The sequence below is a fragment of the Camelina sativa genome, chromosome 20 (assembly GCF_030686135.1).
Source record: "Camelina sativa cultivar CO46 ecotype springtype chromosome 20, ASM3068613v1".
Classification (NCBI taxonomy): domain Eukaryota; kingdom Viridiplantae; phylum Streptophyta; class Magnoliopsida; order Brassicales; family Brassicaceae; genus Camelina; species Camelina sativa.
In genome coordinates this window covers 35,948,495-35,970,144 of record NC_141899.1, presented here as the reverse complement: position 1 = coordinate 35,970,144, position 21,650 = coordinate 35,948,495, and the positions used below count along the sequence as shown (strand labels likewise).

Genomic DNA, 21,650 nt, shown 5'->3' with positions numbered 1-21,650 from the left:
TGTCCCTCTTGTACTTGGCATCTTCCTTTCCTGTAGATCGCACAGACCGATCATATTCCTCATTGTAGTTGCCATCGGATTGTGCCAAGTTCTCCACTAGGTCCCATCCTTCATCCACATTCGTGTTGAGGAAGTTACCATGACTTGTGGTGTCCAGCAACATCCGTATCTTGGGGACCACTCCTCTGTAAAATGTGCTCAGCAATGAAGCATTGCTGAAGCCGTGATGTGGACACCGGGAAGTGTATCCCTTGAAACGTTCCCAAGCTTCACTGAACGTTTCATTGTTCTTCTGAACAAAGCCGGAAATGTCATTTCTCAGCCTTGCGGTTCTGGAGTTGGAGAAGAATTTGGCCAGGAATGCCTTCTTACACGCTTCCCAAGTGGTGATGGACTCCGTAGGGAGCGATTTCTCCCAGATGTGTGCTTTGTCTCCCAAAGAGAATGGGAAATGCCTGAGCTTGAATCCATCTTCACTGACTCCATTGATCTTAGTGAGGCTACAGAGCCTATCAAATTCATCCAGATGATCCAATGGGTCCTCCATTGGCAATCCATGAAACTTATTACTCTGTATCATCTGGATGAGACTACTCTTGATCTTCTGCTCCGATATTGGTCCAACTACTCATACACAATGCCATTCCTTTGAGTATGAGTAGTTGGTGCATCTCCTGTTCCGATATTGGTCCTTGCTTGAGGAGCTGGTGGACCGTTCTGATTATTCAACGTCTCCTCAATGATTGCTGGTTCTGGTTGAACTTGTTGTTGTCTGAGGAGCCTAGGTCTGTCGATGTTGTCGATGAAAGGACTCAGGTTCTGGCTACCTCTGGATCATGTTTGCATGCACAGGTAGGTGTCCAAGTGTGTACACGAGGATCAACTCGATCCAGGTGATCGATTGACGGGTCGGGTGGGTGCTTGGGTTGTACCTGAGATTCAAAACAAACGATGCGAAAGCAAATAAGTCAATATCTGAACCAACTATAAACAAAAGAACTTGATCTAGCAAGTGCTGAAATCCTAAATGTAGCAAAATGAAATCAACCAAATGGCAACAGCGCCAAATTGATAGTAGGGTTTTTCACCCTGGGTATCAATTCCCTATGCAGTTGTAGTACAAAGGGTTATCAATCCAAATGGTTGTCTATTGCTAGGAGGAAGGATATAATCAGGACAATACAAGTTAAGCCAAGCAGATAGAGTTTTTGTTCTAACAGTCCTAAAATAAATAAAAGAAAGGAATCTAAACATAGAAACCACACGACCTAAGCACTCGATGCAAGCAGTCGAGTACAAGATTGAGTGGGGTGATCGAGTAAGCAAATGAGATATGAACAACTCGAGGTATTACTCGATGCAGGTTATCGTGTACCTGATCGGGTAAGTGGTCAAGTAAGTAAAGAAAACGTAAACAAATAAAATACGAAAGCTCCTAAGGATGGGGTAATCGAATCCTAAGTATTCTAGACCAGTACAAATGCCTTACATGCCTCAAGCAATTATTTCTTATATAATGAATCTCTAAAACCTTTTCACCACACTCTCGCACTAGCAACAATCAACCTTGATCAGTTACCACACTCTCGCACTAGCAATACGAACAAACAGGCATTAAGAACGATTCATTATTGTCAGTAAACTCAAACTCATCTAATCCCTTACTCAGTGTCAAGTAAACCTCTAGCATTGGCTAATTCACGCATCTCGTCTACACCTCTCGGTCGCTGAAACGCCCTAGATCTAATCTCAACCTCTCGGTCTGTTGACAGCATTAAGACCACCAACCTAGAAGCAAATCTATCAATCATTTACAATCAAACTAAGGTATCCTAACCGATCAAGAACACAAAATGATCTATCCCATCCCTAGAAACTTTACTACACTACTCGGACATGATAACAAGGAACAAAATAACGAAAATGAATGAACTTGCATTTTATTAAAAGATAGAATAGAGTATAAAGAGTACAAGATCGAAATCTAAGAAAACTATAAAAACTATGCAATAAAAATGCAAAACGAAAAGGAAAATGTTTGAGTCGCTCAGTTCTCTCACAGAAGCTCTCGCTCTCTGGTTTGAGGGTCTGCGGCGTGCTCCCTTGCGAGCTAGGAGAGGAGGGGGTTTATATATAGAAACCCTTTTGACCTAGCTTCCCACACCTGCCCGATGGTCTACTCAATGGGGTACACGAGGGTGAAGTCGGGTTACTCCTCGGGTGGATCTTCGGTTCTTTACCGTACCTCCGGCCCTTAAGCCTTATCGCCGAACACTCTTTCTCTCGGAACCTTCTTCTCTATCTTATACTCGAACTCTCGAGTTTTACTATGTTTTTCTGTTTTCTATCTTCTTCTCTATCTTATACTTGAACCCTCTATATATAGGATATTGGACGCGGTTTTGGCCCCAAAAAACACCTATCCAACAAGAATGTTCGGTCGTACACGTTCGGCCGTGTCCGTTCGGTCGTACCAGTTCGATAACCACGTCCCATCGTCCTGACCGATTGCGAGCTGGCCAAGCTGGGTTGAGCTGACCGGCAGCTGGTCGAGCTTGTCGCAGCTGGCCGGGAGCTATCCACAGCTGGCTGAGAGCTGTCCGCAGCTGGCCGAGAGCTATCCGCAGCTGGCAGAGAGCTGTCCACAGCTGGCCGAGAACATAACCGATCTTTTTACCATACTTGGCTTGATTCCTCATTGCCCGAGCTAACGAGTAGCTCTTTCCCTACTTGTCCGAGATCTTCCCACCATCTCGGACCAAGCCACGACCTACGATCCTATTCAGGATTGCGGGTGTTACAAGTCTCCCCCTTGAAAGGGATTCGTCCCCGAATCCAGATCAAGTTGATCTTCACTCATCTCCTTAAACCACTTAGGATAATCAGCCTTCATCTTGTTTTCAGTCTCCCAAGTAGCTTCTTCGTGTCCACCGCAGTTCCATAAGATCTTCACCATGTTAATCCTTTTCCTGCGTATTCCCTTTACCATTCCATCAATGATTCGAATAGGCTGGCTTCCACCGTCAAGTTTTCATGCAACTCGGGTGGTACGTCCTCGCCTACTTCGTCCTCCTCACTTAGGCATTTCATTAATTGTGATACATGAAAAACCTTATGAAAGGCGTCTAGCTTCGGTGGTAACTCCAGTTTGTATGCCACCGCGCCTACCCCTTCGATCACCTTGTACGGGCCAACGTACCTTGGGCTCAACTTTTTCCTTTTGGTAAATCGCCCTTTTCCCTTATATGTCATCGCCTTAAGGTATACTAAGTCGCCCACTTCAAACTACAACTCCTTCCGACGCTTGTCCCCATAACTTTTCTGTCGGTTTTGGGCTTCCTTAAACTTGATTTTCAAGCACTTCAACTTTTTGGCCGTCTCGTCCACAATCTCGGGTTCGAATAACATTCGTTCCCCAACCGGCGCCCAACACAACGGCGTTTGTCATGCCCGGCCATAAAGCGCTTCATAAGGCGACATTCCAATACTAGCTTGGTAGCTATTGTTGTATGCGAATTCCACCAAGTTCAAGTAATTTTCCCAGCTTCCTCCCCAATCCAGTACACAAGCTCGCAACATGTCCTCGAGTGTCTGAATTGTTCTCTCGGACTGCCCATCAGTTTGTGGGTGGTAGGCCGTACTTAGGTTCACCCTTGTTCCCAACGCCTTTTAAAAAACTTTCCAGAAATGTGAAGTGAACCGCGTATCACGGTCCGAGAAAATGCTCACCGGCACTCCGTGAAAACGGACGATCTCCTCGATGTACCTGACCGCAATTACCTAGGCTCCATCTGTTTCCATGATTACGATGAAGTGTGCATATTTGGTCAATCTGTCCACCACTACCAAAACCGCATCATGCTTAAGCATACTCATAGGCAATCGGGTCACAAAGTCCATCGTCACCTGATCCCATTTCCATTCTGGCATGGGTAAACTTTGGACTAGTCCGCTCGGCACTTGATGCTCGGCCTTCACGAGTTGACAGGTTTTACACTTGACAGCCCACGCGGCCACAACTCTTTTTATTCCCTTCCAATGATAGTATCTTTTTAGATCGCGATACATCTTGGTCGAACCAGGGTGGATCGGGAACTTAGACTGGTGTGCTTCCTTTAGAATTTCCTCCCTTATCTCCTTATTTTGCGGCACACATACTCGTCCATTCACCACAATGGTACCATTGTTAGATGTCTGGAACTTCGTCTTATTATTCTCCGCCCAACTCTTAAGTTCCTCGTCTTTTTCTTCAGCCAATCGAATTCTACTAAGTAGATCCGCTTGATCGGCCGCTCCCAGGCCTAGTGGCTTAAACTCCTTAGGCAATGCATTTAAATGCAAGGTCCCCATCATGTAAACCAATGCTTCTTGATTTTTCTCAGCTTCCACATCGCAGCGTCTCCTACTTAAGGCATCTGCGACTTGATTTGCCTTACCCGGGTGATACGCAATGTCTAAGTCATAGTCCGCGACAAACTCCATCCCTCTCCTTTGCCTTAGATTTAACTCCGGCTAGGTGAATATGTACTTTAGACTCTTGTGTTCGTTGAAGATTTGAACTTTGGCTCCATAGAGGTATGAACGCCAAATCTTCAACGCGAACACCACGACGACAATTTCTAGGTCGTGCGTTGGGTAATTCCCCTCGTGCTTACGCAATTGCCTTTAAGAATTTGCGATTAAACTACCCTTTTCCATCAGCACACAGCCTAGCCACGTTATAGAGGCATCAGTGTACACCACGTACGGCTTGTCCGCCTCCGGCAGCACCAGTACCGGAGCACTCGTGAGCAATACCTTTAACTCCAAGAAAATTTTCTCGCATTCTTCCAACCATTGGAACTTAGTGTCCTTTCCCGTCATCCGTGTCATTGGCTGAGACATACTCGCAAAGCCTTTGACAAACCTTTGGTAATATCCAGCAAACCCGAGAAAGCTCCTTATTTTGGTGGCTTTCTTCGGACGTGGCCAGTCCTTTATCGATTTAAGCTTCTCCGGATCCACGAACACTCCTTGGTCCGAAACAATATCTCCAAGGAATCCGACACTCTTTTGCCAAAACAAGCATTTGCTTAATTTTGCGAAAAGCTTTTGCTCCCTTAACCGCTCCAGGACTGCCCTCAAGTGATTTTGATGGGTTTCCCAATCCTTCGAGTAAACTAGTATGTCATTGATGAAGATGATGACAAACTCATCCAAGAATTCTTGGAACACACCGTTCATCATCTTCATGAAGGCTGCCGGTGCATTGCTCAGTCTGAACGGCATGACCACAAACTCAAAGTGGTTGTACCTTGTTCGGAAAGCCGTTTTCCGAAAGTCCGCTTGATCTATCGGAATTTGATGGTAACGCAAGGCTAAGTCTATCTTCGAGAACCACTTTGCACCTCAGAGATTTTCCAACAACTCGTCTATCCGGGGTAATGGGTACTTATTCTTCACCGTAACCCTATTCAGCCCCTAGTAATCGATGCATAGTCTGAAGCTACCATCCTTTTTCTTCACAAACAAGACCGGTGCACCCCATGGTGAAATACTTGGTCTGATAAATCCTTTCTCCAACAATTCCCCCAATTGTTTCTTTAACTCCGCCATTTCTACCGGTGCCATCCGGTAAGACGCTTTAGATATAGGGGTCTTCCCCGGTTCTAGCTCGATGGTGAACAGATCTGACCTATCTGGCGGCACTCCCCGTACCACTTCAAACACATCGGTAAATTCGTTGGCTATTGGAATATCTTCCAATTCCGCCTTTTCCCCAACTTCCTTTGTTGTGATTGTGGCTAAGTATGCCTCACAACCTTTCTCCAGCATCCTTTCCGCCTGGATTGTTGAGATAATCAAACTTCCTGAAGTTGATCTTATTCCCTGGAATCTCAACGTCCCATCCTTTCTTTCAAAATTTACTCGCCCTTAGTGACAGTCAATGTGAGCCTTGTATTTTCCCAACCAGTCCATCCACAAGATAACATCGTGTTTCATGAGTGGAACAATAATCAGGTCAGTAGGCATATCGACATCATTGATGATAACCGAGATTCCGCAAACCACACCGTATAGGTACATCACCTGCCCGCCGGTTGCTCGGACCAATTCATATCCGGTGTGTGGCCCCCAAATCAAACAAGGTGTGCGTTTCCACACCACCTATACTTATTGTCTCTAGAATGCTAAGTACCCATATCTCCCTTTCATATGCATTATTATGCTATGTATTGCACGAATTGAACTAAAAAAGGTTGTCATAACATACCAGTAATCACCCTGAAATTCCCAGCAGCAGTTTCCTCCGACAGCTCGTACACGCGTGGTGCAACAGCTTGTCTCTTTGGTGGTGGCGGTAAAGATTCCTCTCCACGGTTCCCACGTTGGTGGTTCTGAAAGACCCCATCTCCGGCCATCTATGGCCGGAGAGGTTCTCCCGTCCCATTACACTACTTAGTCATATTTTAGGGTCCATTCCTTTAAACAATGTTCGTTTGCACATTCTGTGATTCATACATAATCCTTATGATATAATACTTAGAGTAAGTAAACATTCGATATTCATTAAGTAATCAAAGGATTCGATACAACTTATGAGTTTGCATAATAAGCTAGTACAAGCTGTATAATCGATCCTATCTACCCTTCCCACCACCACTCATCTTCCCGGCCATGAGTCCCGCGCCTAAGCACTTCCTTTCCCGCGATCACCCTCCTTTCCTGAAACCAAGTAGGCATCAATAACATTCCCTTTTCCGCTGTACATGTCATGCAATGCATGCTAGGTACTAATAATCGTCCAGTACAGAGGTCGGCCGGTAGAGAGTTATCCCGCGCATCAGTTCGAACAGTGTACTGGGGGTCTGTACCGATCCATGTCCAACCGTCGAGCCGCGTTTACTTTTCTCCGCCCGATTAGTCCGTACTCGGACACCCCGGATGGTACGCTGATCGGTAGGGAGGTAGCATGCGCATCAGTTCGGTTGTTTCACGGTGAACCTGGCGGTTCCCGATCCACTTCCGAGCCGCACCCCCTTTCCTCCGACCAACCGGACCATCCGAAGCATTACTTATGCTTATGTTTGATGCACTACCCCAATTCCCAGAGCCTATATGGACGGTACTGAACCGTACCTCCGACCCTTATTACCCTTCTCGCCGAACTCTTATTCTTTCGGATCCTTCTTCCTGATCTTTACTCGTACTCTCGAGTTTTTGGTGTATTTTTCTGTATCCGATCGTGTCCTTGGAATGAGAGGAGCGCCCCCTTTATATAGGGTCCTGGGCTGCAGTTTTGGCCCCAAAAGGCACCCTTCGGACGAATCCGTTCATTCGCTCCTGTTCGCTCATGTACGCTCATCGTACCCGTTCGGCCATGGCCATTAGGCCGTGCCCTTTCGGTCCCGAGCTCTCAACTGGCCAGTGAACTGTCCACTGTCGTCCAGCTGGTCGAGCTGGGTCGAGCTCCCTGGCAGCTGGTCAAGCTGGCACTAGCTGGCCGAGCTGACCGCAGCTGGCCACAAGCTGTCCAGAGCTGGCCGAGAGCTGTCCGGAGCTGGCCCGTAGCTGTCCGGAGCTGACCAATACTTGTCCCATACTTGGCTCGTTTTTCCCCCTTGACCGAGCTAACAAGTAGCTCTTCCCCGACTTGTCCGAGATCACCCTTCCATCCCGGACCAAGCCATGGCCTACGATCCTATTCAGGATCGCGGGCATTACAGGTTTTGTCTTCCCTCATCAAGCTTTGGACATTCCCTATTAAAATGTCCATCTTTTCCGTACAGATAACAAGACCTTGGGCCATCGCAATTTTCCATCCTCGGACAGTTCCGAATCGAATGGTCCTTGCTTCCACAACGACCACATGCACCCACAGCCTTCCAGCAAGAACCGCTGTGTTGTTTTCCGCAAGTACTACACTCCCCATACTTGGCGTCGAACCTTGCGTTATCCACCTTGTCCCATTTCCTTTTTCGGTCGGTGGTTTTGGTTGGGTTAGTTGAACGCGAAGAAACCCTCTCACGTCTAAGTTGTTTCTCTTCCTCCAGCCCAACTTCAATCATGGCCGCCCTTTCCACTACCTCAACGACCGAGTTAAAGACATCGTTCAGGGAATGGTTGCGGATTTCCACCCGTAACCCGCGGATAAAGCGACGGACTTGTGCTTTCTCATCCTCGATCTCCTTTCCCAGAAAGCGCCCGAGGCGACAGAATTCAGCATCATATGCACGTACCATCATATCCCCTTGTACCAAGTTCAGGTACGCATTTTCCATTCGGTCCCAAGCCTTCGGAGGAAAGATTTTCTTGATGAATTCCTTCTCAAAGTCCGCAAAGGTTGTGACTTGTCCACCTTTCCGTTTCACAAATGTCACCCACCAGTCATGTGCTTCCTCTTCAAGGGAATGGACAACAATGTCCTTTTGATACTCCTCCGGGCATCGAGTGGAATTAAAATTCCTTACAAGTCGAGCTCTCCACTCGTCAGCCACGATTTGATCCAAACTTCCCGGAAAATGTTTTGTCTTCAGTCTCGACATATGCTCCAACGCATCCAAGTAGTCCCTTCTTTTTCTCGAAGAATTTCCAGGACTAACTTTGATGTTCTCCGTACGCACCGCTGGTACCAAAGGATCCGGTACCAACACCTTTGTCAGCACGTCCAACTGTGCCATCATTGCCTTCATCGTTTCCCACTGTTCATGGGACGATGGTACGACATTTGGTTGCCCATTTACGTCCGTAGCACCACTACTCTCCGGTTTATCATGATCCGGTTGTTTCTCTCCAGCCACAGGTCCGACTGGATTCTGGGTGTCTTTGTTCATTCCCTCCGCGTTGACTAATGTCTCTGCGGCTTCAGCGGTCTCATCGGCCACTTCCTTGCCCTTCCTTTTCTTTTCCTTGTTGCTCTTATCCATCTGCAAAACTCATGTACTTTAGTCACGGTTAAGAAAATAAACCAATAATAGTACGAACAACTACCGCGAGATCCCATTAAGCCGATGAGTGGTGATACCCAAAACCCGTACTACCGGTCTGAGAACCAAGAATGCTCTGATACCAACTTGAAAGACCCCGACCCCGGCCAAATGATGGCCGGTAAGGTTCCCTTGTCCCTTACTCTCTACTTAGTCATATTATACGGTCCATTCTTTAAACAAGGTTCATTCGCGCATTCTGTGATTCAATATTTAGTGTTTACATGATATAACTTAGAGTAAAGCAAAACATTCGAGTGTTGTATTAAATAATCAAAGGATTCGATACAATTTATGAGTTTGCATAATAAGATAGTACAAGTTGTATAATCGATCCTAGCTACCCATATCACTACCTCTCATCATCTCGGCCATGAGTCTCGCGCCTAAACAATTCTTTTCCCGCGATCACTCTCCTTTCTTGTAATCCAAGTAGCCATCAATATCTTTCCCTTAAGCCGTACAGTGTCATGCAATGCACGCTAGGTACTAATATCCGTCCAGTACAGCGGCGGCTGGTAGAGAGTGTACCGAGGAATCTGTACAAATGCCCGTCCAGCAGCGGCGGCGGCCGGTACATCAGTTCGGACAGTGTATCGAGGAATCTGTACAAATGCCCGTCCAGCCGCCGAGCCGCGTTTACATTTCTCTGTCCGAACCGTCCGTACTCGGACGCCCCAGATGGTACGCTGGTCGGTAGGGAGGTAGCATACGCATCTGTTTGGCCGTATCACGGCCGAGCCGCACCCCCTTTGCTCCGACAAACAAGACCAATCGAAGCATTATAAATGCTTATGCAGATGCAACTACCCCATTCCACAGAACAATAAGGTCGGTTCTGTACCGTACCTCCGACCCTTAATCCTTATCGCCGAACACTCTTTTTCTCGGAACCTTCTTCTCTATCTTATACTTGAACTCTCAACTTTTACTATGTTTTTCTGTTTCCGATGATGTGTTGGAAATGAGAGCCACGCCCTCAATATATAGGATACTGACCGCGATGATGGTACACGTTTGGCTGTGTCCGTTCGGTCGTACTAGTTCGGTCACCGCGTCCCATCGTCCAGACCGCTCGCAAGCTCCGCAGCTGGCATGCACACTATCCACCATTGTTGAAACAAGATTTATGTTGTGGTGTGAATGATGATGTATGCAATGGTGAGATATGAATGGAATGATGGATGGGTGTTTCAATTCCCCTTATGCTATTGCAGTACAAGAGGTATCAATCCTAAATGAGTGTTTGTGAACAATTAAGATATGCATATGAATCTAAGTTAAGACAAATGTAAAGATTGTTTGTCACTAACAATCCTAGGAAGAAAATGTAAAATGCAGAAAATAAACTACAAGAACTAACAACTAGATGCAAATGAAACTGAATGATTGAAATAGTGATAAAGCAAGAACAGAAACAGAGACTACTATTAATGAACTAATGCAAGATAAGTATTGAACTGAAAACTAAATGTATGCAACTGGAATGAAACAGGAATGAAACAAGACAAACACAAATCATAGACACAGAGTTCTGGGGATGAACTCGAGCAGCACTCGACCGAGTGTAGGTCGAGTGGGTGGTCGAGCTAGACTAGACGCAGAAACAGAGCAATGCAATAAAAACAGAGTAATGCTAAATCCAATCAAACAACAAGCAAGCAACAGGATTAAGACTAAGATTTCAATAAACAAAGAAGGTCCTGAGGATGGATTCATGGGATGGACTAATCATTGTGGTTATCTAACTTGGTCAACAAATCTCAAGCAAACTTTGAGCTAACCTCTAGACATATTAATCTAAGACAAGTTTCTCCCACTCTCATGGTCAAGAAACAATCAAACCTATGCAATTCTAGACTTGTTCTCACACAGTAAAGAATCTACACAAGCAGGCATTAAGCAATACATCTCAAACCAAACAAGACCTTTAATCTCTTAGCAAGCCTAATGGTAAGCTCTAGATCTAGCCTTATCTATGCTTCCTAAACATTGGTGTGATGCTAAGAAGCTTGAAATCAGACTCTACCCTCTCAGATATAGAATCAGCATTAAGATCATCTACCCTAGAAGAGATCTACAACAATGAAGCTTGACCAAGTCACACAAACCACAAGATCAATCCATCCTAACCCATCCTCAAGATCCTAAGGAAACTACTCACAACAATACATGATGATCAAAGTCAAAAACCCAGAAAATATTGAAACTTGCATTATTAGAAAGATTAAACAAAGATCTTCAATATTGATGAAAGGATGAAACTCAAATTCTCAATATCTTGAAAGTTATAGAACCAACAAAATATAAGAATCTAGTCTTCTTTTTTAGGAAGTACAAGATCTTAGAAATAAAAATGCAAAAGGAATAAAACTAAAAAAGGTAAAAACTAGGTTTAGGGAATATCTAAAAAGTTGCACACTTTGGTGGCTGCAGGTACAAGGCCTTATATAGGTGAGGAGGTGGAAGCCCTAAAAATAGAAAAAGTCAAAGTAGTCAACGGCTCGGTCAACTCGACCAGTGCTCGGTCGAGTCTATGGTCGAGCTGGCTTCTCTCGTGCACACTCCACTCGGTCGAGTCCATCTACCCACTCGGTCGAGTCCATCTACCCACTCGGTCGAGTGCTTGGTCGAGTTGGACTCTGGACCTTGGTTCTTCAGCCTTAACTCTCTTGCTTTCCCTTCAAGATTGCTTCACTTCTCCTCAGGATTGTTTCCATGCTCCTTAAGCTCCAAAATCACCTGTTTATGCATGAAAAGATGCAAATGCAATGCAACTAAACTCTAATGCATGATTAGTCCTAAAGCTACACAATAATGATGAAAATGGCTAGCAAAAGATGCAAAAGATGTGAATAAACTAAGGGAAAACATGGTAAAATATATGAACATCAACACCCCCAAACTTAGTCTTTGCTTGCCCTCAAGCAAATAAACAAGACATAAGAAGGTAGATGAGGTTTGAAAGTGGGATCTCAGCTCCTAAAGCTTGCAAATAGACTATCTAGAATCAATGTCCAAGTTACTAGTACTATGATGCAAGTTGAATGAGCTATACCTAAAGACTTTAGACAAGCATATCACAACCTTCACTGATTTGAGCCTTAGACATCCACATGCATTCAAATCAACCATTTCCTTTAACATTCATTAATCAAGAACATGAATCAATTCTATGCAATGCTTAAACTCATTTGGCTTGGCAGTAAAAGGTTTAGAGACAATGATGGTCTCTTTTTAGAGTAGGGCTTATCAATATCAAGGTTCTCTCATAAAGAAAAATGGATTGAGCTTTAGAAGAATGCTAAAGGTAAAAACACTTAGACACATACAAGAATAAAGCCTTGTCTACCCAAAGGTACCCAAAGTGTTTATCCTATCAATCTAAACCCAAATGATCCTAGTGCTACCCTTTAACTTCTTTTCTTCTTTTTCACCATTTTCTCTTTTGGTTTTAAAATCTTAGGAGAGGTTTCTTAATTGATCTTTCTAGTGGAATGGGATTTTTTTTTTTTTTTTTTTTTTTTTTATTGCTATGGTTCTCTTTTCTTCTTATTCTTAAGACATATAAGCTTTTTGCTAAACTTCACTTTTCTTGCTTTTCTTTTCTTTAACTAGAACCATCTTAGATAAACTTATTCTTCCCATTCTTTCACTAGACTTTAAATTTACTTAAACACATTCCCCTCCTAAAGACTCTAACCTTTTCTTTCTCTTTTTCCTCTTTTCTTTTCATGACAGCCAAGTCCCAAACCCAACAAGTGAACCACCTAGTCCTATCTAGTTTGAAAAATGCAAACTAGAACTACACAAGGTTTTACTCTTGTCAGTTCAAACCTAACACTTTCTACCAAGCTCAATCCCAAAAATAGGCCTTACACATACAAGAATAAACATGGCTTGAAAGAAGGTTTGGTTAGGGGTAGGGAAACTGATTTAAAAGTGAAATCAGCTACTTGGATCAACAAGAGTGGTAAAAAGGAAGAAGATGATCCAAATATGTATATGGTATCCATGAGTTTAAAGCAATGCACACATTGATAATTGAAAGTCAATATTAGGTTCTTATAGATAGGAAATGGCATCAAATCACAACATGCTTCAATTTAGACCAAATGCAATTCAGGAATTCAAGGCTTGGTTCAATCTTATGCTTCTAACCACTCAACTAGCATCAAAGTACTATTAACTTGGGCATTGATCCTAGTCTAGTGAATTAAGCAAGCTAACAAGGAAAAACTCATCATAGATCCCTAATGCAAAAAGTTCTATATGATAAACAAAATACTTAATTATGCAATTCAAACTACATGAACACTCTTTTTTTTAAAAGATTTTTGCAAAAAATTTTCAAATTTTTATGGTTTTCCTATGCCTTAGATGATTATGCAAGTGCTAACATGATGATGATAAAAATTTGAAATAAGAAAACAAAACACAACATCAAATTCTATCTCAAACCCTCCCCCAAACTTAAATCACACAGTCCCTTGTGTGAAAGAAATTTGCTTGAGGATTCAAGAGTTAAAACAAAACACAACATATGAAATGCTATGGTATGTACAATGGTAAGGTGATAATGTTACCTCAAGGATTGGAGAAGAAGCTGTCCACATCCTCCTGCATACTATCAAAGTTGTAGCTGGGGTCCTGCTGGTGACTGGAGGAAGGTGATTCGGGCAGCTCGACAATGCCAATCGACCGTGACTCGGTCGAGTGCATGTCCGAGTGGGGGGGTCGAGCTGGACCGCGAGTCTCCATATCTCGAGTCTGGTACTGCTGGTAGTGATGGTATTGTGCTGGATCCATAAAGTAGTGGGGTGGTATGGGGGGGGTAACCTGGATAGCCTGGATAAGCAGCTGGAGGTGGAAGCCAAATGGTGGTCTAGGCTGGAACTCGGTCGAGTGTCTCCAAGGTGCTCGGTCGAGTGGGTGCTCGAGTGACCCGGTCGAGTGCCTCGAAAACTGTTGTTCTCGGGTACTTGAGCTCCTCTTCCTCTGATTTGGCTCATACATTGAAGTCCTAGCTGGTTCCACAGGGTTTGCAACTCTTGAAAGTGCTCTAGTTGAGCCACTCCTCCTCAAAGGGCTTGATGGAGTTGGTGAAGAGTTTCCACTCTTCAAGTCAGCAACTTCCTTCTTCAGGCCTCTAATGGACTTAGCCATGTTGGTCACCTTCTTCTTGAGCTTGTCAAACCTCTTCCCATGCCATTTGTTCCACTTTTGCAGCAATGTCAACCTCTTGCTATGCTCTCTCACTCCTCTACTATCCCTTGGATTGGGCTCATAGTTCTCAAAGTAGAACTGCTCCTCTCCATCACCCATTTCTACATCTCCAGCTGCATCAACTCTAGGCTGTACTACTCCATCAAATAAGTACTCATTAGCTGGCCAAAAATCAATGTTGGCTCCTTCTTGAATGGTAGTAAGCTCTTTGTTTGGTAGGATCACTTGTTTCTTCCCAACTGTTGGCAGCTCAAAGTTAAAGATATGGTTTCCTTGATGCATCTCCTTGGCTAGGATGAGTGTAGAGGTTAGGTAGCTGGAATCAATCCATCTTGGTGAGACCCCTTCTCCTCTAAGTGGAATGTTAGCAGCTTGAAGAATTGGAGTAATGATGCCTCCAATGGTAAGTGCTCCTCTTGAACCCTTGTTCGCAAGCTTGCCTACCCAACTTCTCAAATATATCATATGGTCTATCAGCACCATTGCAAGATCAGTCTCCATAGTGCTACCAAGGATGATGGTTCCATTCCTTGCTTGAAGAAGAACTCCATTGAGAGCCAAGTCAATCATCTTTAGCTCTCCCTCATTGATGTTTTCAGTTTCCTTCCTAGCAAAGAAGGTGTTGGCAAGAGCTTTGTGGTAGTACCTCAAGACTGGGCTCCTAATCCTTGAGCTCTTGGAGTTGGAGGATGAGTAGAGCTTGTTATCTCCAATGGTTTCCCACACAGCATACAGTTCTTCTCTTGGAACCATCAAGCTCCTATTGCTCCCAACCTCAAAACCAAACACATCAGCCAGCTTCTTCATTGAGAGCTCATGCTTCTTTCCTTTGATTATGAAAGAAATGTGACCAGCTCCTACTACAGCATCCTTCCTCACATATGTGTGCAGCTTGACAGTGGCTAGGAACTCACAGCTTTCCTCTCTATACCCCTCCATATAAAGCCCCATGAACTTGGTAAGGCTGCTCTTCTCAAAGAGACACTCCACATCTTCATCAATGGCAAGCTTCTCCATGGTCTCCTTATGTGGATATCTGGTTCCCAAGAACTCCATCCTCATGAAAGCATCATAAAGCTGCTTCTTTGACAATCCACAAGACTCAGCTTCTCCATCATCCATTAGTTCTTCTTCCTCACTTTCTTCTTCCTCACTCTCACTTTCACTCCCCTCTTGTTCAACCTCAACAGCTGGCCTCTTTCCTTTGGCCCTTGCTCTCCTCATAAACTCATTGAGTGTTGGCTCCCTTTCCTCCTCTGATTCAGTTCTCTCAGGATCTTCCTCAACAGCTGGGTTTCTGGAACTCGCACGCTGGCTCGGTCGATCACTCGGACGGCCACTCGGTCGAGTACATGCTCGAGTGGGACGTCGAGTGGACCTTCCAGCACCCTCTCTTGATTCTAAATCAACATCATGACGACCCTTAGAGATTGCAGCTGCTTGCTTGGACTTCTTAGTGATCTTGGAGGACATTTTTGAACAAAAACTGAGAGGAATAAACTCAAAGCTTAAGGTTAATAGGTTAGTGACCCAAAAACTAGAAAGAACTAAGCTTTGAGCAAAAGATGAACTTGAGAGAGACTTTAAAGCTTGAATTTAGATATTTTGAGCAAATGAGAGAGTGTGAGAGGTGTGATCTCGTGCTAGGAGTATATAAAGAAGCTAAGGGGACAAGGAGACAAGGATGGAGCGTCCATCCCATTCAAATTTGAAATGGGAATCTTTGACCTGCTTTTTCGCTACCACTCGACCCCACACTCGACCAGCACGTGGTCGAGCTCCTTGACCAATTTGAAGTTTCAAAATTTTTCTTCCTTTTCTCCCTCCACTCGATCGTCCTAGAGGCTTTGGAAACCAAATGGGCCTTAATCCTTACCCAGCTCGATCGAGTACTTCTCGTGGCCTGGTCGAGTGGGCTTGCGAACCTCTTGCCCAAGACCAAATCTCTTCTTACCCAACTACATTCTTAATAAAAAGCCTGTCCAACAAAAACATAAAAGAAAACACATCAAAACTACTAACAAATTAAACCATATTTACAAAGGATACCTTAGGGACTTCCTCCCTAGTGAGCTTCTTTAAAGTCACTAAGCTTGACTTTGATTTCCTTATTAGACTTGATCTAGATACCAAGGAGGTGATGAAATCCTCCCTGGAACCTCTTGGTCACTGTGAAGTTGATCCTTGATCACCTCACCCTTAGCACACAAACCATATTTCTTCTTGATTTTGAGCCTTGGTCTTGCTTTCCTCAAAGACCTCTTGTTCAGCTTTACTTGAAGATCCTCAACCATAATAGTCAACTCTTGAACTGACCTCTTAAGCTTTTCCACAGAATCCTCTTGAAGTGGGAGCTCAGCTTTTGGAGTTGCCTTATCACTTAACCCTTCTTGACCACCTTTGTCCTTGATAGTAAAAGGCTGGTCATCAATGGTGGGAAGGTTGGTTGGATTGTAGATATTGAACTTCATAACTACATCTTCAGCAATGTTCAAGGTCACAAGACCTTCCTTGACATCAATAACTGCTCCAACAGTAGCTAAGAATGGCCTCCCTAGTAAGATTGGATCTTCAGGCTCCTTGTCCATCTCTATCACCACAAAGTCAGTGTGGATCCTTGCTCTTCCTATCTTGATTGGGACATTCTCTAACCTCCCAACTACCTCTCTATTTGTCCCATCAGCTAGGCACACATGGAGTCTAGTAGATTTGAAGTCAGTTCTCCTAAGCTTTTGAGCTATGGAATATGGCATGACACTTGTTGAAGCTCCCAAATCACAAAGGCATTGGTTGTAGTGAAGATAGCTAAGTGTGCAAGGCAGATAAAATGGACCAGGATCCTTAAGCTTGATTGGAATGATAACTCCTCCAAGGTCCTCAAGATCCTTCTCATCTTGAGCTTCAGCCTTCTTCTTTGACAAGTCAAGCAAAAAGTCTTTGTAGAGAGGATATGGATCATACTGTTCCAAGGCAGGTCCTCTCTCTTCTTCTTGGTAAGCAATGGTGATCTCTTGTATGGCCAACACTTCCTCAACCACAGCTTCTTCCTTTAAAACCCTCTCTTCTTCTTGTTGCCTAGCCATCATCTCCTTTCTCTCAATGATTTCCCTAAGCTCCTTAATCTTTTGTGCTTTGAAACATCCTGGGAAAGGTAGTGGAGGCTTGTAGGCAGGAGGAATGTACTTGGCAGGTTTGTCAGCCTCAGACTGTCCAGCTCGATCGACCACTCGAGCACGCACTCGGTCGAGTGGCTGCTCGAGTCCATGGTCGAGCTCAGGTGCGAGCTCCAATTGCTTGTTACAAACATCACTTGGGGCTTCAGTAACTAATGAATTCCCCCAAACTTGAACTGCACTGTCCTCAGTGGCTTCTTCCTCATGAACCTGAATGGCTTTGGCTGTGAACTCCCTTGGATTTTGGACAGCTTTTCCAGGGAGTTGGTTGGGTTTTGGAGCTGAAGAAGAGGCTATGTTACTCTCCATGTACTTGACTCTGGAATTCAGACCCTCAAACTTCATATTCAGATCATTGTATTGAGATGTGAGCCTTTGGTTTAGCTCAGCAAACTGTTTGGCTTCCTCTATCTTCCCTTGTGTTTGACCAATCAACAGCTGTTGTACCATGGCTCTAAGGTCTAGTTCCTGGCCTTGGTTAGTCTGAAACCCTGGTGGGGGACACAACTGGGGCTGGAACACCTGTTGCTGTTGTTTGGGTACATAGTTTTGGTGCTGTTGAGGCTGTTGAGGAGGGTAGACTTGATCTTGTGGGTTGGCCACATTTGTGCTCCTATAGGACAGATTATTGTTCCTAAACCCTCCTTGGTTATAACCCTTGAAACCTCCTTGGTTTTGCATATAGCATAACTCAGTAAACTCATTCTCTCCTTCTTGAGCTGGAGGCTCCTCTTCACTAACAAAGTGAATAGACTTTTGCTGACTTAGCAAGATCCTATCAAGCTTTTCATTCACCATTTTCAGATCCTTCTTGTACTTGTCTTCTTGATCAGTTGAGGATGACCTTATGGTTCTGTCATAGTCTTCATTGTAGTTCCCATCAGACTGTGCAAGGTTCTCTACTAACTCCCAGCCTTCTTCCACATTCTTGTTGAGGAAGTTTCCATTGGAGGCTGTGTCAAGAAACATTCTGAACTTGGGAAGCACTCCTCTATACAATGTGCTCAACAAAGACTCCACACTGAAACCATGGTGAGGACACTGAGTTTGGTATCCCTTGAATCTCTCCCAAGCTTCACAAAAGCTTTCATTACTCCTTTGAGCAAATCCAGAGATCTCATTCCTTAGTCTTGCTGTCCTAGCATTGGAGAAAAACTTGGCCAAGAAAGCCTTCTTGCATGCATCCCAAGTAGTGATTGCACCAGTAGGGAGAGTCTTTTCATAAATGAGCCTTGTCCCCAAGTGAGAAAGGGAACAACCTCAGCTTGAAACCATCTTCACTTACTCCATTGATCTTGGTAAGACCACAGATTCTGTCAAACTCATCAAGATGATATAGTGGATCCTCCATAGGCAATCCATGGAATTTATTGGCCTGAATCATTGAGATCAATCCACTCTTGATCTCAAAGTTGTTGTTGGCAACAGTTGGTGGCACAATGCCAGCTCTTTGGTTGTGAGTGTTGGGTGCATCTCCAGCACCAATGTTCCTTGGTCTCTGAATCTGATCCTGGTGATCCATAGCTACTATAACCTCTTGTTGTTGCTGAACAACTCTCCTTTGCTTAGCTCCTAAACTCTTGGTCTAGTTGTTGATGTTGTCAATAGGCCTAAGAAGATTGTCCTTTCCTTTAGACCTTGTGTGCATTAACAGACACAAACGATTTTTGCTAGGCAAGCGACTGAGCACAGGCTCAAGTAGGAGGTCAAGTCGACTGGAAAATGATGGTTATAGAGATCCGGCTTCTGGCTCGAGCAGGTGCTCGATCACGACTCGGTCGAGTGGTGGTCGAGTGACTGGTCGAGTGGTACCTGAAATGGAACTTCAACCCAGAAACAGAAGATTCGAGTACAGCAACCTCACAAGCGTATAAAAGAACTTAATCTTAGACTAATATGGATCCTAAATGTCACAAAAACACACTCAAATGGGCAACGGCGCCAAATTGAAACAAGATTTATGTTGTGGTGTGAATGATGATGTATGCAATGGTGAGATATGAATGGAATGATGGATGGGTGTTTCAATTCCCCTTATGCTATTGCAGTACAAGAGGTATCAATCCTAAATGAGTGTTTGTGAACAATTAAGATATTCATATGAATCTAAGTTAAGACAAATGTAAAGATTGTTTGTCACTAACAATCCTAAGAAGAAAATGTAAAATGCAGAAAATAAACTACAAGAACTAACAACTAGATGCAAATGAAACTGAATGATTGAAACAGTGATAAAGCAAGAACAGAAACAGAGACTACTACTAATGAACTAATGCAAGATAAGTATTGAACTGAAAACTAAATGTATGCAACTGGAATGAAACAGGAATGAAACAAGACAAACACAAATCATAGACACAGAGTTCTGGGGATGAACTCGAGCAGCACTCGACCGAGTGTAGGTCGAGTGGGTGGTCGAGCTAGACTAGACGCAGAAACAGAGCAATGCAATAAAAACAGAGTAATGCTAAATCCAATCAAACAACAAGCAAGCAACAAGATTAAGACTAAGATTTCAATAAACAAAGAAGGTCCTGAGGATGGATTCATGGGATGGACTAATCATTGTGGTTATCTAACTTGGTCAACAAATCTCAAGCAAACTTTGAGCTAACCTCTAGACATATTAATCTAAGACAAGTTTCTCCCACTCTCATGGTCAAGAAACAATCAAACCTATGCAATTCTAGACTTGTTCTCACACAGTAAAGAATCTACACAAGCAGGCATTAAGCAATACATCTCAAACCAAACAAGACCTCTAATCTCTTAGCAAGCCTAATGGTAAGCTCTAGATCTAGCCTTATCTATGCTTCCTAAACATTGGTGTGATGCTAAGAAGCTTGAAATCAGACTCTACCCTCTCAGATATAGAATCAACATTAAGATCATCTACCCTAGAAGAGATCTACAACAATGAAGCTTGACCAAGTCACACAAACCACAAGATCAATCCATCCTAACCCATCTTCAAGATCCTAAGGAAACTACTCACAACAATACATGATGATCAAAGTCAAAAACCCAGAAAATATTGAAACTTGCATTATTAGAAAGATTAAACAAAGATCTTCAATATTGATGAAAGGATGAAACTCAAATTCTCAATATCTTGAAAGTTATAGAACCAACAAAATATAAGAATCTAGTCTTCTTTTTTAGGAAGTACAAGATCTTAAAAATAAAAATGCAAAAGGAATAAAACTAAAAAAGGTAAAAACTAGGTTTAGGGAATATCTAAAAAGTTGCACACTTTGGTGGCTGCAGGTACAAGGCCTTATATAGGTGAGGAGGTGGAAGCCCTAAAAATAGAAAAAGTCAAAGTAGTCAACGGCTCGGTCAACTCGACCAGTGCTCGGTCGAGTCCATGGTCGAGCTGGCTTCTCTCGTGCACACTCCACTCGGTCGAGTCCATCTACCCACTCGGTCGAGTCCATCTACCCACTCGGTCGAGTGCTTGGTCGAGTTGGACTCTGGACCTTGGTTCTTCAGCCTTAACTCTCTTGCTTTCCCTTCAAGATTGCTTCACTTCTCCTCAGGATTGTTTCCATGCTCCTTAAGCTCCAAAATCACCTGTTTATGCATGAAAAGATGCAAATGCAATGCAACTAAACTCTAATGCATGATTAGTCCTAAAGCTACACAATAATGATGAAAATGGCTAGCAAAAGATGCAAAAGATGTGAATAAACTAAGGGAAAACATGGTAAAATATATGAACATCAATTGTCCAGCTGGTCGAGCTGGGTTGAGCTGATTGGCAGCTGGTCGAGCTGGTCGAGCTGGTCGAGGTGGTCGCAGTTAGCTGCGAGCTATCCGCAGCTGGCCGAGAGCTGTTCTCAGCTGGCCGAGAGCTGTTCCTAGCTGGCCGAGAGCTGTCCGCAACTGGCCGAGAGCTGTCCGTAGCTGGCTGAGAGCTTTCCACAGCTGGCCGAGAACATAACCGATCTTTTTCCCATACTTGGCTCGATTCCTCATTGCCCGAGCTAACGAGTAGCGCTTTCCCTACTTGTCCGAGATCTCCCCACCATCTCGGACCAAGCCACAGCCTACGATCCTATCAGGATCGCGGGCATTACAGTTGGTTGGTTGTATGGCTAAGTCACAAAGAGATGGGTCATGGGTAAAGTTAGATTCCGCTGCGTATAAACTTTACGAAGCAAGGCCGCAAGCCAAAGCTTAGTAAATGGGTTAAATCAATGGATATTTGGCCAGGAATGGGGCCGAATGGAAGCCGTGATCGCGGACGGTGGGACATCCGGGTCAGGGTCTTTTAGGACTTCTG

General features: G+C 44.1%; 1 protein-coding gene and 2 non-coding genes across 3 annotated transcripts; 2 read left to right on the top strand and 1 right to left on the bottom strand.

Annotated features, from left to right (window-relative positions):
• Positions 1-218: 218 nt before the first annotated feature.
• On the top strand, positions 219-325 carry LOC147919930 (small nucleolar RNA R71). Its single transcript, XR_015594181.1, has one exon. It is a non-coding gene; the product is annotated as a small nucleolar RNA R71 (small nucleolar RNA).
• Positions 326-2,797: 2,472 nt separating this feature from the next.
• LOC147919929 (uncharacterized) lies at positions 2,798-3,252 on the bottom strand. The gene is made up of 2 exons (XM_087504172.1): positions 3,112-3,252; positions 2,798-2,980 (listed from the first exon to the last, which is right to left on the bottom strand). Exons 1-2 carry the CDS (start codon positions 3,250-3,252, stop codon positions 2,798-2,800), a joined length of 324 nt encoding a protein of 107 aa, XP_087360298.1.
• A 15,137-nt stretch (positions 3,253-18,389) lies between these two features.
• Positions 18,390-18,496, top strand: LOC147919928 (small nucleolar RNA R71). Its single transcript, XR_015594324.1, has one exon. It is a non-coding gene; the product is annotated as a small nucleolar RNA R71 (small nucleolar RNA).
• The last annotated feature ends 3,154 nt before the right edge of the window (positions 18,497-21,650 follow it).